This window comes from Eubalaena glacialis, chromosome 10 (genome assembly GCF_028564815.1).
Source record: "Eubalaena glacialis isolate mEubGla1 chromosome 10, mEubGla1.1.hap2.+ XY, whole genome shotgun sequence".
Lineage (NCBI taxonomy): Eukaryota > Metazoa > Chordata > Mammalia > Artiodactyla > Balaenidae > Eubalaena > Eubalaena glacialis.
In genome coordinates, this window is record NC_083725.1 from 68,735,364 (window position 1) to 68,753,941 (window position 18,578).

An 18,578-nucleotide genomic window follows, 5' to 3' on the forward strand; every position below is an offset into this window, starting at 1 on the left:
TAACACATGCTACACCATAGATGAACCTTGAGGACATTATGCTAAGTGAAATAAGCCAGTCACAAAAAGACAAATACTGTTTGATTCCATTTATATGAGGTATCTAGAATAGTCAAATTTATAGAGACAGAAAGTAGAATGATGGTTACCAGGGGCTGAGGGGAGGGGAGAATTGGCAGTTGTTTTTTAATGATTAGAGTTTCAATTTTGCAAGATGAAAAAACTCTGGAGATTGGTTGCACAACAATGTGAATATATTTAATATTGATACTACTGAAGCTATACACTTAGAAATGGTTAAGATGGTAAATTTATGTTTGTGTTTTTTACCACAATGAAAAGTAATAATATAATTAAAAAATGCTGTCTCTGAAGACTATGTAAAGATATAAAAAGTACTCCTGATTACACTGTAGAGGGAAACAATCAGGATATGAAAATGTATAAGAAATATGATTGTAACTATGTAAACACTATATATTAACCAAAGTGCTTGAAATGCCTGGGTTTCAGTGTAACATTTTCTCCCTATTTCTCGTATGTTTTATAGTGTTCTTATTGTTACTTTTATCATTAAAAATGAATTTTTTCACATGCAAAAATAAAATGATCGGAGGGAAATACAGTTCTAGCAGCTCATCATCATTCCATGGCCCTCAGAGCAGGATCACAGCCCACCCACCCTGGGTTCTGTTGCCCAGGTTTGTCTGGAAATCCCCTGTTTACTTTTGACCACGTGTAGCCCAAGGTTGAATGGCTGCAGGGAGAGTCATTACTATGCAGTGGCAATGGTTCAGGTTTAGTTCTTCCTTTGCCTTCCTCTAACTTTGTGGACTCTCAGAAGTACTGAGCCTGGAGAGCAAATTATATTTTTAGTAGGGTTTTTATAGTTCCATATTAATTTTAATAATAAAATATACCAAAATAACAATACCCTACAATTACATGGTTTTGCATGCTTTGAAAGACTTGAGGGCATTTTAAGACAGTTTATTTTCATTTATTTTTCTCCCTTCCCTGGTAAGGGTGTTAATAAGTCATTTGTAAATGAGGAAACTGAGGAGACCTGATTTGGATCAGGGCTCAAATCCTGAATTAGGACAGAGAACCTCTACATTTTAGTCTGCAGCTCATTTCAATGAGTCTTACTATCTATTCTTGGTAAGAATATTTTATAATTTTTTTAAAAATCCATGTAATGGTTCGTCAGAGGAGATATCCTTAGTGCAGTTAACACTTTCTTTTCCTTTTCTTTCTTTTTTATAGGTGGGAAATATTTCCTGTGCCCTCAGCCTCTCCCAAGAGTTTCTTCTGTACAGTACGTAACGATAAAAGATAACTACAGGTCTGACTTACTGGAAACTCCTTCCTACTCTTGGCCTTTAGTCCTTGCAAATGAAACACAGCTGTCTATTTTTATTTTTCCATTTCATAATCCAAGGCACATTTCTAATTTTTGATTAAATCTTACATACTGATCAAGAGTTTTTAAGTTAGTTAGAAAGCTAAGAAAAAGATATCAACCTGTCCCCTTCCTCCTCCACCCCCATCCAGTCATATATATGTGTTGCTTTAGTGGAGAACAAGTCCGAGATTGGGAGCCAGTTTCTTTAGGGACATTTGAAGATCCAGGTTTCGGGAGCAGACCTGGGAACGAGTGCAATCAATGAGAGCTGTGTGTGCAAGAAGGAGAGCGACTCAGCAGGGATGTTCACTTTGGCTGCTCATAGAAAGATAGCAATTCTTCTCTTTAAACCGGAGCTCACTTTGCTATGCAAGCATCCTGCCCAGTTGGCCACAGAGTTCAGCTTCAACCCTGTTCAGGCAGCGCCTCACCGGAGTAAAACTGGGAGGGAGATTTACTAGCTTAGCTCTACTTGGATATTTTTGTTTAAAATGTTGGTGGTAGATGGCTTCCCAGGTTTTCTTTTAATAAGATAGTTAGATACTAAAGTAAGATACATAATCACTATTATGTTTTAATACTTATGAAGTATTTCGTGTAGGATTTCACTGTCACTTTCTAATGAACCCATTTAGTAATGTTATTCCTTTCTGATAATTTGGCAAACAGTAGGATAAGGAAGTAGCTGTATGGTCTGGAAACACGTAGACAGTTAGTGGTACAAATTGATAACCCAACCCCTCTTTATTTCTTTGTGCTTTATCTATTAAAATCTCTGCCTCTCCCAGAGAACCCAAATTGTGCACTATTATAGGTGGATAAGTAGGACACAGCAAATTGAGATTCCTGGTTCCATAAATGGTTTTGCAATATTTTTGTTGGTATTTTGGGCTCATCATTTCCATTCCCCCAAACTTCATTTCTTCTCTGGTTAAAAAAGGATGGTAATTTCTGTCCCCTCCTTTGCCAGAATAATGGTGGTGGTGGCGGTGGTGGTTAGAAGGACATTGAGCTCCTCAGAGAAAGATGCTTTGTGAGCCTTACAACAAGTCAGCACCTCCTTCTGAGATGCACTGAGAATCATGCACAGAGGCTAGCAGGCCATGGGTAGCTCCAATCCATGGGGGATCTGCAGCCAAAGCGGGCACAAACAAGACACAAGACCCCTGTAGGAACCTAGGCTAGAACCAACATCTAGAGCCCCTTTGTCCCATACTCCTCTGCTATGTCTAGGCCAGTTAGGGATTTTGAAGGATCTAGTAGAGCTGGGAATAAATTAGCTTCCAGTTCTCTAGGGAAGAATAGATCGGGTCTCTCTGCTATAGGCTTTGGCTCTTTGAACTTCTGTGTCATAGCACTTCCGTGTTGTGTTGTATTGTAAGTAGTTAATGTGTCTTTTCTCCATTAGACTCTCAACTCTGGGAGGTTAGCCTCTAGCACAGTGTCTGGTACATAGTAGATGTTCACTGGAGAGTTACTGAATGGATGGGTGAATGAATGAATAAAAGATTGAAGCTTCTTCCCTATACATGAAACTGACCATCACACCATCCTACAGCCACATCCTCATGATCCCTTGGTCTAAGAGTGTTCCTTCAGCTCTACCAGGCCCTACTCAGTCTTTTTTTAATGGCAGGTACTCTCCTGGGAGTGAGGGCCTTACGTCCTCCTGTGCATGGACACAGGGAGTTATTTAGGTGTCCAGTTGCTGGTCACGTGTGACAGTGAAGCTATAGGAAACCTTGGCGGCACTCTCTGGGACCACCGTTTGTTAACCTCTGTTATTCCCTGCTCCGATTTCTTCCAGGCCCAGATAATAAGAGGATGGCCAGGAATGTCTTGAAATACGAAAAGCTCTTGGCAGAGAGCCCCAACCAGGCCGTAGCTGAGGCTGTCATCCAGAGGCCCAACGTACCCCACCTGCGCACCAGGGACACCTATGAGGAGTTATGTCAGACCCTGGGTTCCCAGGTAGGATTTCTCAGGGAATGAAAAACAGGGAACAGGCTCGGATAGAGGGAGAAAAGGTAGAATTGGGACAATGTGAGGGGAAAGCCTGATGCACCAAAAATAAATAAATAAAGCTCACTTGGACAGCATCAGTGACTGAATTCTGAATCTCCTGCATTCCAGGTTTTTTATGCTGTAGTTCCCCTAAATCGGTTTTCGCTCCTAGACCCTTCTTCTCTTAAGCTGATTCTAGTCTTTCCCTTCAGCCGACTCACTACCAGATCCCCAGGCTCTACTGCTCCTATGAGACCAGTTCCAGCCCCTACCTGCTCCTCCAGCCTGTCCGGAAAGAGGTCATCCACCTGGAACCCTATGTTGTTCTCTACCATGACTTTGTCAGTGACACTGAGGCTCAGAAAATCAGAGGGCTTGCAGAACCATGGGTGAGTGTCCCCAAGGCCTGCCAAGAACTTCCCTTTGTTTCTTTATATGACTGGTGTTCAGAAGTGGGAGAATAGGCAGCCTGAACAACTAGATACTTCATCTGTTCAGGAGTTCAAAATACCAGCCATTCCATAAAACTAATCAATGGTGAAAAAAATCACAGTAGTGGTTGCCTCTGGAGGGAGAGGACTGGCTGAGAAAGGATACAAGGGGATTTTCTGGGGTATTGAAAATGTGCTCTCAATATCTTGTTAGGGACGTGGAGTCCATGGCTGGATGCCTTTGTCAAAACTCAGCAAATGGTACTCCTGAGATCTGTGCGTATCATCATATATAAATTTAACCTAAAAAAATTAAAGGAACCCCCCCTCCCCCAATATCAGTCATTCCATATACGTGGAAGAGGTCTACAACAGCAGTAGAGGTCGGCTTCATCCTCTCGTTTCCTGTCTGTCTTGGGCTGGCTGCAGCTCCGCCCTGTGCTGTCTTCCTCTGGGACCCAACCCAACAGAGCAGCCTCTTTTTGGAACACTGCCGTCTCATGCGAGAGGAAAAAGGCAGAGATGGCAAACTACTAGCTGGTTCTTAAAGCTTCTGCTTGGACGCACCAGGCATTACTTCCATCCACGTTTCCCTGGCTAAGGCACAGCGTACAGCTAACACTGCAGTCAGCAGGGAGAGTGTATCTTATTCTCCCATGGAGGAGGCCCTGCAGTCACTGTGCCAAGCTTGATGTTGATGCGGAGGGGAGTTTAGTCCACCAGGAAGTGTGGCAAATATTTAGAAAAATCATGCGGTCGACCTCACCACTATAAGCATGTTGCCTCTTTACAAACGGTACATTAAGATGGTCTCAGAGCTACTGTGTCAAAGCAGACACTGTGGCCTTCACGGTGTGCTATTCACCCCGGCAGCCAGTCCATCACTCACCTGCTGTGTGCCAGACGCTGTACCGGGTGCTTGGGCTGTTACGAGGAGGTTAAGTATTGCTCGCTCCCATTTAGGAGCTTCCTGCAGAATGGGGAAAACATATTTACAATGCACTGTGATACGTGCTGTAATAGAGGTGTGTGAGGGAGTTGTGCTACGGCAGCCTAAAAAGGTGAACCTTCCTCCGAGGGAAAGGCAGGGAAAGGCAGTTGGGTGAAGAGCACATGGGGGAAGGGGGAGAGTTAGAAACAGAGAAGGCTTCTCTGTGGACCTGAGATTCATCAGAGTGGAAGGTGGCAAAGGGTATTCCAGGGAGACAGACAGTCTGTGCACGGGCCTGCTGTGTGGTGTGTCCAGAGAGTGGGGGAAGCCCGGGGGCTGAAGTGTGCGAGGGAGGGGGTGCGAGGTGATGGGAGATGAGGCTGCAACGTGAGACACAATTAGAAGCGCTGGAAGTACCAAGCTGGGGAGTTTGGATTTTACCTCGAAGGCAGGCGGGGAGCTATGGGACAGTTTGAAACAGGAGAGTGCCCTGATCAGGTCTGCAGATTTTGAGGAAGTCTCTGACAGCAGACGTGGATTGGAGGGCGAAAAACAGCAATAATAATTTCATCTAAAAGCCCTTCAGAGAAATCTGGAATCTTTGTACAGAAGGTTTTTGAAGCGATCAAGCTCCCCTCCCTGGTGAATTGGAACGATGTATTTTCAATAGCTTTGGCTTCTCAGTGAGCCGGCGGGAGCGTTTGGCCGGCAGCTCCTTTTTCCTCGGGACAACTCTGTTGCTGTGGTAACAGGACAGGCGGCCCACTCAGAGATGTTCATTTAATCCCTTGTAGCCAGGTCATCTGTTTGGCACGCAAAGATCTTGCCACGCTCCCTTCCTCCAGAAGCGTCTCGCTGGGGTTGCTGATCGCTGTCTGGTCTTTGGCTCAGCCAGGAATAAGCCCTGGGGGTGTGTGGTAGCGGCTGCCCCATGGGACCGAGCCACCTCAGTGGCTTGTGTTGAATTTCTCTGCTCCTCTTCACTGTGTGTTTCTCAAAGAGGCATTTCTCTGCTCTCTCATCATTCCTCCCCCATCTGCATCCTCCGCATCCTTGAAGACTCAGTTGAAACCCTATGCCTCTCTTGGCCCCTATCCCTGACCACTTTGGCCCACTTTCATAGATTCTTTCAGGAGGAACATTTTTTTCAGAGCACTTTTTGGGGCCACATACAGTAACCTCCCTCCTCTGAACTCAGTTTTTGTCTCCACCTGTTTGGTACTTTCATTTATTCTGCCATTTACGTGTTGTCTGGAATCACGACCAGTTTCATGGGTTAGCATCCTGTCCCCCCAGCTAGACTGTAAACTAGCAGGGATCATATGTTGTCCTTGAAATGCCTGGCTCCGTATTAGGCCCGTTGTAGCCAGAGCAATTTGCAAAGGGTCACATCTGACTGAGTCAAGCCCTCACTTAAACTCTTTAATGGGTCACTTTTGCTTTCAAATGATTACAGAGCTCCCTGGCCTGGCCGCTGCCACTCCCTCTGCAGCATGTTCCCATTATACCGACACCCTAGCCACCCTAAACAACTTGCATCTCCACGAACAGGCAGTGTTCTCACTGGCTCCCCACACACTCTTCTCTCTGCCTGAACCACTCTTCCCTTGGCCTCTTTTCACCTGTGTGATTCCAGTTGTCTTTTGGGCATCCTGGGAAGCCTTCCTGGCCTTCATAAGAATGGGCTAGATGCTCCTTCTCTGTATTTCCATAGCACCCTGTACTTGTCCATTAGGGCCCCATTGGATGCCTTATGTCTGGTTTCCTATGTTGTATTTACAATGCACAGCACAGTGCTTAGCACAGAGAACGACCAATAAGTATTTGTCCCCCCAAATGAATGACTTGTAGGTGCACAGTAAATAATTCTTAAAGGAATTAAATGCAGTGTGGCTCTTTAAGGGAGGGGGCGGGCAGGGTGGAGTGGAGATTCCCTAGGATTTGTTTTTAAACCATTGATGTTGTCCGAAAAGAACAGAAGGGACTATCTCTCTATGAATCTCTCCTCACTCCTCTGTGAATGGCTCAGGAGAGGATGCTGGCTAGAGGACTAGAAAGAGACAATATCAGTCACTTACCGATTCCCTGCATCCTAGTATTGTAGAGGGAGAGGCTGAGAAGGACTCCAAGAATGTATTGTTCACATGCTGCATTTTATAGCTGGGGGAATGGGTCCAAGCAAAGGAAGAGCCTTTTCCAAGGTTATCTGCCTGGTTTAGCAGCAGGAACAACAATATTGTAGAAGGCTCTGAGAAGGGAAAGGGTTTCTGTCACGTGCCTTTTGTTGCTCCGTGCCCTGCTGTGGCTGCATGTGAGGCGCCGGGGCTGTGTCTTTAGCCACCGGACTCTGGTTCATTCACTCCTGGGTACATTTCACCAATATTGAGCACCTACTCCCTGCCAGGCCTTCTCTGCATCCTGGGGATGCAGCACTGAAAAAAGACCAAGTCCTTGCCCTCATGGAGCTGACATTCTGATGACAAATGCAGAAGTAGACATCCTTATGTAAATAATATTTCTCTTTCTGTCCCTGGTACAGTACCTTTGCAATTAGAGGCCACTTTATTTAAAAATAATTTAAAATTTATATCTAGACATTCAGAACAAAATAAGAGACATTCAGTTAAATTAGTGACTTCAAACCTGTTTGGTTGTTTTTTCCCCGTGACCAAGGCAGCTGCAGACAAAACAGATTTTGATTCTCTGTAAGGAAGGGCTTTTATCAGAATTGTTCAGAAGGAGCAGGCTGCCTCTGAGGGTAGAAAGCGTCCTGTCATTGGAGGTGTTCATTTAATTTGACGAACACTAAGTCAAAGCTTAACTTACCATCAGTCAGGCCCTGCCCCAAACACTGGGATATAAAGATGAATAAGAAACAGCCCTTGTTCTTACAGAACTCACAGTCTTGCAGATGCAAAAGGGATTCAAAATCACTTGTGTTTCAGTCCTACAGACCTTTTCCAGTTTTTACTGTTTACCAGATATGAAGCTAAAGGTTATTTTCAACTCTGAGCTTTTATGTCACTTAAGATTGATAGCTATCACTAAATTAGTAGCATGTACAAAATATCCTTTAATAAAGGAGAAACGGGTGATTGTTAGGTTTATGCTAAGAGAGGGGCGTGTCTATGGAAGTGAGAGCCCTTCCCTTTGCATCATAACCACTTGTACTTTCTCTTACATCCTTCACACCAGCTACAGAGATCTGTGGTGGCATCAGGCGAAAAGCAGTTACCAGTGGAGTACCGCATCAGCAAAAGGTAAGAGGGGTCCTTTCTTGGCAGGGACACTGGTCATGCCTGCTGGCCACCCTCGGGCCTGTGGCACAGGTGACTGAAGGTCAGCAACAGCCATTCAGGTGCCATTAGAGACGCCACTGTAGTCCACGTTTATATCTGTACATTCTTGTTGAGAGGGAGCAGTTTCCACTCCCCTTACCCAAGGGCCTTTCTCAGGTGGTTACATGGTCTGAGGACTTAACTAGGAGGCCATTAGGGAAAGACTTGAAAAAGCTCCTATGCCCTAGACCAAAAATTAAGTGTGTAGTTGTTCTCCTAACCAGGATTGCTTTTCCAGGGAACAAGTCCTGTCTCTATTTGGAATTTGACTTTACCTCCTGACTCATATTCAAAGCATGACTTGCCACCACTCAGGCAAGACGGATGGCCAGAATCTCTGGATCTGATACCTTCTCTAGTTGAGAGCCCAGCCGTATTCCCTCCCCTCCATCCCTGCTCCCCCTCCACTGCAGCCCTTGGTTTGTGCTGTAAGGACAGGATACTGTAAGAGGAGGGTCCCCACTGGAGCCATGGGAGACGGTGATGACATCCTTGGGGAGAGGCCAGACCTCAAGCTGGGTGGATGGTTTTGTTGTCTGGGAAGCAAGGCGAGTGATGAAAGCTTGGATTCAGAATCATCTGGCTTAACTTATTTGGTCTGGTACGTTTTGGGGACCTTTTACATTAGAAGTTATTTTCTAAGTTTTGAAAGGCCCGTCTAACCTCAGCTTTGTTGCTTTGCTAACCTTTCTGACATTGTAGTGTCAAGGAGAAAATTCAACCTTCCATTTAGAGTCATTGCTTTTAGGGGAGTAGGTGATATTCTCTTTACTTCTCAGGTAAAGAAACTGAGACCCTCATTGCCTCCTCTCACTACCCACCCTCCACCACAGTGCACCCACTTGAATTTTGGTTCTGTCCTCACAACTTCACTGGAACTGGTCCCTCAAAGGTCACCTGTGCACTCCTAATCACTATCCACAAAGACCAGGTTCCCGACCACAGGGTCCTCAGCTTTCTACAACATGCCCTGAGCCTACTTTGCTAGCATTATTTCCCATTACTTCTCTCATAGACTAAATGCTTTTGTGCTGACACACACTGTATTATATCACCCCACCATGTCTGTGCTGATGCTATTTCTTCAGCCTGGCATATCCCTGTGTCTTTTCCATCTATTGAAATTTTATGCACCCTTCAAAATTTCGCCTACATGTCCATCTTACCTCAGTGCCCCAGTCAGAATTAACATCTCCTTCCTCTGTGCTCCCCAGAACTTTACTTTAAGGGCTGGTTCTTATTTTTCACTCTACCTTGATTTGTGCTCAGTTGTATTTGTGTATATTTGTGTGTCTCCTCTCATGAGCTCTTTGAACACAACAGCTTTGTCTTGGGTATCTTTGTAAACCTTAGAGCCCACAGCATAGCACTATGCATGCACTCCATACAAAAGAATGAACAAATTAATCCATCATTTATAGACCAAAGAAGTGGTCTTCCCAGACATGCCAAGGTGCTTCCCTTAAGAGCCTTCGTCATCTCCCCAGGAGGCTCACTGGCTTTGCTTGGGGAGTACTTCCTCACTTCCCAGGGACCTACATTCTGATCCCAAATCCTCTACTTTATCAGAACCTCAACAAGACATTCAGGAAAAGAGACTGAACTTTGCTCTTTGGCCTTTGACCTATCCTGGTTTGTCCTGGAGTAGAGCAAAAGAGCAGATATTTTTCTGTGTTTTACAGCAATCAATAACATACAGCTTACAAAGCATCTTCATAAGCAGTCTGTCACAATCTTCATAAGTCTGTGTAGTAGATATTATTACCATCCCCATATTATAGATGAATACACTGAACCTTAAGAGAGGTGAAAGGTTAAGGGCCTGACCAAGGGTCAAGCTGAGGATCCGGGACTGGTCTTACTCCTCTGAATCCAAAGCTTTTTCCATTGCACCCAGCTTCCTCCATTGAGATGTCTCTAAACATAGCATTTTTTTTTTTTTTTAATTTATTTATTTTTGTCTGCATTGGGTCTTCGTTGCTGTGTTTGGGCTTTCTCTGGTTGCAGCGATTTCGTTGTGGTGCACGGGCTTCTCACTGCAGCAGCCTCTCCTGTTGTGGAGCACTGGGCTCCAGGCTTGCGGCTTCAGTAGTTGTGGCACGTGGGCTCAGTAGTTGTGGTGCACAGGCCTAGTCGCTCCGCAGCATGTGGGATCCTCCCGGACCAGGGCTCGAACCCGTGTCCCCTGCATTGACAGGCGGACTCTCAACCACTGCGCCACCAGGGAAGCCCCTAAACATAGCATTTTTAAAGACAGGGTTTTGTCTTCTTTCTCTTTGTATCCCAGTGTCTGGTGATGTGAACCTTTACTCTTCACACACCTAGCACAGGGTCTGGCATACAGTAGGCCTCAGAGAATGTTTGTTGAATGAATGTGTGAATGTTAAGATAGAGCACAAAATGGACTGGGCCGACTTAACAGGAGGAGTGAGTAGGTAATTAGGTATTTGTGTCTATCTTCCTGTCCTCCTTGCCTTCCTTCCTTCCTTCTGGCAGTTGACATCATTCATTCATTCATTCACAGACATTTAGTCATTTCTGGCATCAGATCACTGATGCTGCAACCTGTGGTGTGTTTTAGTGCCTGGCTAAAGGACACCGTTGACCCAGTGCTGGTGACCCTCGACCATCGCATTGCCTCCCTTACAGGCCTTGATGTCCAGCCTCCCTACGCAGAGTATCTCCAGGTGGTAAACTACGGAATTGGAGGGCACTATGAGCCTCACTTTGACCATGCTACGGTAACCATGGGGTCGGTGACCAATCTCATGGGGTAGGCAACGAGGGTGTTATTTATTTCTCTGAGACAGAGCTCTTATAGGGCCCCCAGAGAATACTGCGTGAAATTTTAGAACAAAGGTTCTCGTTCTAGGTAGATTGAAAGCCTTGGTTTCAAGCTGATTGCTGCTGAATCATCTTCTTTTTACTAAAACTCACTGAAAAACACTCTTACAATGATTGAATTCTATGACATGTAAATTATATCAGTTAAACTCTTCTGTGACAAAAAAGTGTGTCTCTTTGGCAAATAATTGGGAACTCCAGTCTTATGACTTAGTATTTTTACAGAATAATTATCTGTAATATTTTATATGTTAATTTATTTCACCAAGAACCTGAAGGTGCAATCAACGCCTCACATAGTGCTTTCACTACTAACAAGCAATTTTGTTTGATTAGTAGTATACAGTTCACTTATATGAGTATCTAATAAAGTAGTAAGAGGAAAAAAGTATATTGAGTACCTGCCAGCAAAGACGGGCACATACTTGACTAGGTATAGCTCAAGGCTATATCCCATCTGTGACTCCTCCATTTTTCTCCTCCCTGTATTATGGTGGCATCCTGGCTGTTACTCTGGTGCCATCTGCATAAAATAATGATATGTTCTATTTTTGTCTCAGTCACCAACCAGCCCACTGTACAGAATGAACTCTGGGAACCGAGTCGCAACATTTATGATCTACGTGAGTCTTGCTCTGGAGGGACCAGGGCTGCTTACTTAATGACTATTTATATCTCTTTTATTTTACGGTTTTCAAAGCAATATCAGATACTGATTTTATCTGAATTTCACAGCAGAAAAATCTCCAGGATGTTTGTGAATTTCATACGGCACTCTTGTTAGGCACTATAGGAGAGAGAAAGAAATATCAATACAAGTCAGTTCCTGCCCTCAAAGAGCTTACATTGTGTAGACCTAAATGTGACCTTGTCATTGTCAGTGATTAGGATGGGAAGTGGGGTTACACTGAAGGCCAAGAGATCCTGGGACCTGAACAACACAGGAAGGGGATGTGAGGGTCTCTGTCTTTGAGGTCCCATAGACTAGTTGGTGTTGAAAAGCATGGACCTATAGATGAGGTTGTGGAGCTGTGAGGGGAGAGAGGAGAGAAATGAAGCAGCTGAGATTACGAAAGGGAAGAACAGAGATGCCTACAGAGAAATTCCTTAAGTGTGGCTCTCTCATATGCGGTGAAAATTTTCTTCCTTATCTCCTCATAAATCCTTCACTAAAATCTACATTATACCCCCTTAAAAAATAAATTGGCCTCCTCTCCTAGTGTCTGACCTGATCCTATAGAATTTGGACCCAGTCTTTATTATCTCACCTATCCTCTTCCCTTCAGATCATGTGGGTTTACCTCCTTCTCTATGGACAAGTCATAATTTCAGGCATCTGTCACTTAAATTATAAGAGGTGTATTACTGTTAAATGAAGGAATAAACATGCCAAATGTAAGTGCTCTACATAACACCCTAAGATGAAGGCCTGGTTTCAGGCTCATTAGAATAGCAGACACCTACACCCTAGCATTCCCTCTTTTCTTAGTCCTGTTAACTGGTCTCCACAGTGTAGCCAAGAAAGGACAATCAGAGGCCAGCACTCTGTAGTTTTAATGCTGGCAATCCCAACATGTTTCTTCGTGTGGCTCGGTTTTAATTTTACGCGGAAGTGGAAGGCTGCCATTGCCAATGGTGTCTGGCCTCTCGTGTTCATTCTGAGCATTCTGATCAGGCAGAGGGATGGCTGACGTCAGCTCTCTGGGCAGGAGACACAGCTTGGATCAGCTGCTGGTACATCTCTGGTTGATGACTCAAGCTGGCATGGGAGGTCACAGGCAGTGAAGTACATTGATATCAACCAAAGAATAGGACATCTAGGGGCCAATATCTCTCTGTTCTTTATCCCCCTAGTATCTTCTGTAGCTGACTCCCTGATTACAGAGGCCCAGTTACTATGGTAAGGGTACTATGGTAAGGGTAGCCCAGCAATGTTAAATGACAAATGCAAGAGTGTGTATATGTTTGGATTTTAAGTCTTTGATACACAGTGGAATGGAAAGCGTTTTGGGTTTGGAGTCAGTTGGTCTAATTCTGGTTCTGCCACTTAACATGTGGCCTCAGCACAAATCACATCAATTCTTTGAGCTTGTTTTCTTGCTCTGCGCCTCCTCACAGGGCTGTCATGAGGACCTGATGAAATAATGTAAGGGGATATCTCTCTGTGAAGTTTCATACAATATGTTTCTATCATGTATCCCAGAAAGCAAGCATAGGACCCCATAACTGGGATCGTGGGACCTAGGAAGTGCTAGGTTATGCCCAATCCTTTCATCTTCAGGTTGGTGTTAAGACCATCATAAACATTTCTGAACATAAGAGATAAGATTTATGGAGAACATAAGAGTAATATTATATAGGGAGAAAATAATCTTTAAGAAGTATTGGGAGGATTGAGTTGAAATCAGGTTAGTGATTTTCTACTCAGACTGGACATAAGATCAGTCCCAGTACAAAACAGCGGAAAGTTTACAGAGGGAAGATTTCCCACCCCTCCACCAATCTTACAATCCATGCCCTGCTCGTGAGCTTCATAGCACACACATCGGATTCTCTTTTCAATTTGTTGGATAAGTCCTTCCTTCCCACTATACTGTGAAACCACAGGTAGAGGAAGGCAGGAAAGTCCAGGTTCCCTCTGTTGTGTCTTGCTTACACCCACAGTGGCTGACAACAGGGGTCTGAACAGAATCATCCAGTTTGTTAGTTATTTGAACACAAGGAGCAAATTGTTGCTCTCATCGCCCTTCCCAAAGGACTACAGGGGGAGCCAAGATGTGCTAAAAATCACCACTGCCTTTTCCAGGTTCTGAATCGCCACGTCAGTTCAGTTTCCTCTAACAAGTGCTAACATCCCAACTCCCATAGCCCTTGCTCTGTAACACAGGCGAATATGGTGGGATCTGTGAATGTGCTGGTAGACAGTTAGCCAGGGCGAGGTAAGACTGGCACTCCGTGTCATGCTGCTGGTGAGAAAATAATTTAGCAGTATGTATCTAGAGTATTGACTATTTGCATATACTTTTGACCCAATAATACTAATGCTCAGACTCTTTCCTAAGAAAACAATCTAAAACGCAAAAATGATTTTACTCGTTAAGATGTTCACAGTGTTGTTTATAATAGTAAACAGTGGGAAATAACCTAATGTTCAAGAGTGTATGTAGCATAATGGTTATGAGCAGGGGCTTTGTAGTCAGACAGCATTGGCTCAGCTCCAGTCCTGGCTCAGTCACCAAGGAGTTATATGACCTTTTGTAAACCACTCAATCTGTCTGAGACTTGGTTTCCTCAACTGTAGAATGTAAATAATAACAATCCTAAGTCACAGGAATAGTGAGGATGATATATTTGTTGTGAGGAATAACTGAGATAATATATTTGTAAGGACTTAGTGTGATGCCTAACATACGGCCAGTGCTCAATAAATGTCAACTATTACAGTTAAACCATAACAGTGCTTTTTTCTTTTTCCAGATCGTAAGATGATGAATAATATTATTTTAAGTATTTTAAAGTATTTTCCAGTATTTTTCAAAATGTTTAGGTTATTACGTATTTCTTTGACAATCAGAAAAAACTCTTCAAGTTAAGTAAACACATCTATAATTCTAGAATATACCAGTGGTGAAACTCTTTAGCTGAGATTACCTAGAGAGGGTCTGAGTGATCTGGGAAACACACCAAAGGTGCAATCAGTAGTTCCTATGATGCCCAGCTTTCAAAAATAATCATTGTAATCTAAACAGTGTTTTGTAAGCCACTGGTCATGATCCATTAGTGGGCTGTGAAATCAATTTAGTGGATCTGGTCAGCATTTAAGAAATCTGAACTAGAATAGAATAAAATAAAATGGAAAATACCAGAGGGCATCTGATATAGTTAAGAATGTTTTATGAAACTTACTTCAGGGATGTGTCTGTGTCTTGGGTTGTGACATAAACTGTATTTCTTCCTGAGGGCCTCAAAGTTTGAATCTACTTATGGTAACCCTCAATAAGGATGTTAGCTCAAAGGGTAAAGAAAGGGGGCATTTCTAAACGTGTCCTCTTGTGGCCCTGCAGGCAAATACTGATGCCACTGAGTAGGCTCTCTCAATTCCTAAATTGGATGATTGTATTTCCATAAGTATTTCTCCCAGAGTTGAAAGAGGGGCACAGAAGAGGGAATTTATGCAGAAATGACATCAGACGTCATGTGAGGCAGAGTAGGGCAGTCGGGCTATTTCAACCCTGTCTCTTCCTCTGGCCTTGTAGCTGAGCTCGGTGGAAGCTGGAGGAGCCACAGCCTTCATCTACGGCAACTTTAGCGTGCCTGTGGTCAAGGTGAGTGGGGGGTCTGACCCCAACAGGTGGTTTTAGCAGTGCAGAACTAACACCCTAGCGTTCATGCTGCCTGTGCTTGCAAGCTTATTCCTGGGAGAGGGAATGAAAAGAGGTCTCCCCTGATTCCCAGAATCAAAGATAATCCCTCAATTTTCTTGACTCTTGCATTTACTTGTGCCTCTATTTTTTATTTTATTTACACTTATATTACAAGAGGATGATTACATGTGTGCCTTCCCATTACAATAGAGCTCCTCAAAGGCGAGAGTCCCCTTCGGATCCTTGACAACAACTGGTCCCTTCAGTCATTCGTTTAGTAAACACTGGGGGCTGAAGGCACTGAGAGTACCGAGGAAAACTCGCAGTCCTTGCCTCCAGAAGTTAACATAAAAACGTATTGCAGTAGGAGCTATAACATCAAGCAAGGCAGAGAGGGCGGCCAGTGTGGTAAGAGGTTTGTTTAATGAATTTAATATCTCCCCCAAATTTCAGATCAATCAGTCAGGGATGACAGCCCTTACTTCAGGAATGAAATGAAGACAATAATTGAGATCACGCCTCATAGCACTTAGCACAGTACCCAGCACATCCTAAGCATTCAATGAGTAAATGCTGGGTATCTGTCAAAACTCAGGGGGTTGGCCAAGGTTAAAGTAAGCATATAGGAAAAAAAGCTGGGGATGGGGGGGGAAAAAGAACATATACGATTTGGAATCAAAATGCCTGGGTTTGAGTCCTGACCTTGCTCCTTCTTAGCTGCATTATTTAAAGCCCCTAAGTCTCAGCTTCCTTGCTGGTGAGGTGGGGATGATGATGATCCCTGCTTCCTGGGGGTGTTATTAGGAAGTGCCTAAGGAAGAGTCAGTGGCTCAATTAAGTTCCTAGTTGTGTGAGGAATATTTTGTTCCACCTTGTGCTTTTTGTCGAGTTTCTCTCCTCAGTGATCCTATGACACCCTGTGCTCACCTTTCCCCTAGCACTTGTCACACTGTCTTATCCTGGTTTGTTTTTATGTCTGTCTCTTCCACAAGACTATGAACTCCCTGAGAGAAATGGACATGATCTGTCTCTGCATCCTCAGGGCCTAGAGCAGAGCAGGCCCTCAATAAGTGATGCATGAGTGAATGAGTAAATGGCAGCTTACACCATTTTGTGGCATTTTATGCATGCCTTGCCCCCAATCTGCATGGACAGTTTTCTTGTTTAATGACATGCATGCCTTTGTCCTCAGTCAAGTGCTTCCTAAGGACTGAGATTCTGGGCTGACCTCCCCTGGGGCGGGGTCTGCTTGTTTTCAGAATGCAGCACTATTTTGGTGGAACCTGCATAGGAGTGGTGAAGGGGATGGTGACACACTTCATGCTGGCTGTCCCGTCCTGGTAGGAGATAAGTGGGGTAAGGCCTGCCTTTCTGGGCATGGGAATTGGGTGAGGGGTTCAGGGTAAAGTGAAATAGGGGATGGATGGAAAATAACATAGCCTTTTCATTCCAAAAGCTTCATTAACAGTGCCACATTATATTGAGGTGATCAGATTCTGGATTAGTTGCCACCAGTACATTGGGAGCCCATAAGGGCAGGCTTTTGTCATAGAGCAGGTGTCAGTAAAAGTATATTGGCCTGACCAGATGGGCCTTGATTCCTGAGCACAGCTAAGGAATAATATGTTGCTAAGTCCCAGTCCTCTATCCCAAGGAGAGAACCATCAGGTGCTTCCCCATGAGGAGATGGTCAAACAAGGAAGAGATAAATAAGTAGGGGATGTGTTTATGTCATATCTGTGTCTAAGAGCGCTTAGCTCTGAAGACAGAAAAAGAAGTAGAAGAGGGACTCTTGTGCTGAGGTGGACTTTGCCAGGAGAATCCATCCCTTTTCTCTCATTACCCTGGAATGGTTCCCTGGGGGAGGTGGGCTTTTAGGAGCTACATGAAGGGTAAGTGACCACAGTACCCACGGGTTTGAAAATTAGTCTGTAGTAGCAGGACCTGTCAGGGACTTTTTCCAGGTGCCACTGTCCTTTCTGCTCTTTACTGCTGCTGAAGCAACATCTTGTAGTCCATAGTAGGGCTGGGACCGGGGTGAGGCAAGTGAGTTGCCAAGGGTGTGGAATTTAACGACCCTGTGAGTGAGCGTCGCTGCTGTCTGCTCTGCTGAGCCTGCTCTTCTTCCTCCCCATTTCCCCCAGTGGCCAACAAGTGGATACACGAGTATGGACAGGAATTCCGCAGACCTTGCAGTGCAAGCCCTGAAGACTAAAATGTTGGCAGAGAGAAGCTGGAGGAGTCCTTTGGCTTTCCAGAGAAGCCAGAAGCCAAAAGCTATGGTAAGAGAGGAGAAAGGAGAGCAAGCTTCTGGAGGAGGGCCTTTGTCAGCATTGCCTATTCCTTGCAAATGGGAGACAAGGAAGTAGTCTCTAGCAGGGGACATCTGAGAACTTACAGTTTCTCCTCGAGCCATGAGTCACAGTAGAATGAACAATACAAAGGAGGGGGCAAGGAGGCTGGAGAGAGAAGTTTCTGGAGCTCAGACACACTCTGTTGGGAACAGGACATATCAACAGTCTCCAGGGTTTGGTCACTGGGGCTTTTGCTACTTGAGCCTTGACCACGGGGGCCCAGAAGTGGCAGTGAGGACACCTGCAGGTGGTGCCTGACCCCCATATGCCCTTCTGCCTACTGACTTCTGCTGAAGGCTGAGCAGGGGGTGTCTCTGTATCAGGAGTGTACCTCATGTGATGATTTTTTTAAAGCAGAAAATAACTTTTTAAAAATATGATTTTTTAATACAGCCATTAAAAATGTTTTAATACAGTCATTAAAGATGTTTACAAATCATTTTTCACAACCAAGAACATTCTTACATTGTAATATTGAGTGAAAAAGGCAGAGTATAACATTTTATTTATGTGTAATCTCATCTTGGCGCCCCTCTCACTGCATTCCAGACATAAGACATTCTTTCTATTCCTCAAAACCAACATCAGTCCCACTCTTCAGGCCTTTTGCATTCGCTGCTTCTGCCATGGTCTCTCCATTCCACTCTTGGCTCAGTGTCGCTTCAGAGAGGCCTTCTCTGACACCCAACCTTCCAGCCACTTTCGTTCACATTAGCCAACTTTGTTTTCTTCCTAACAAACACTTTTCTTGAAATTACTTTTTATTCATTTAATTGTGGCCAGTGGCCTTCCCTGCAGGGTGAGTGCTTTAAGACCCCTCTATACTTTGTAAATGCCTCTATTGTAGCCCCCATCTCACTGAATTTCACTATTTGTTTATTTGCCTGCCTGCCTGCACTCCTTATAC

The 18,578-nt window shown here is 44.4% G+C and overlaps 1 protein-coding gene across 2 annotated transcripts in view; it reads left to right on the plus strand.

The window, feature by feature from the left end:
- Positions 1-18,072, plus strand: part of P4HA3 (prolyl 4-hydroxylase subunit alpha 3) — a 34,173-nt gene extending 16,101 nt beyond the window's left edge. For both annotated transcript variants that reach the window (XM_061202869.1, XM_061202870.1), the window contains 9 exons: positions 1,267-1,318; positions 3,213-3,376; positions 3,622-3,798; positions 7,967-8,031; positions 10,691-10,850; positions 11,514-11,576; positions 15,210-15,278; positions 16,577-16,673; positions 17,462-18,072. In XM_061202869.1, coding sequence (XP_061058852.1) covers positions 1,267-1,318; positions 3,213-3,376; positions 3,622-3,798; positions 7,967-8,031; positions 10,691-10,850; positions 11,514-11,576; positions 15,210-15,278; positions 16,577-16,673; positions 17,462-17,532 — 918 coding nt within the window. In that variant the 3' untranslated portion in view covers positions 17,533-18,072. The remainder of the gene's footprint in view (positions 1-1,266; positions 1,319-3,212; positions 3,377-3,621; positions 3,799-7,966; positions 8,032-10,690; positions 10,851-11,513; positions 11,577-15,209; positions 15,279-16,576; positions 16,674-17,461) is intronic.
- The last annotated feature ends 506 nt before the right edge of the window (positions 18,073-18,578 follow it).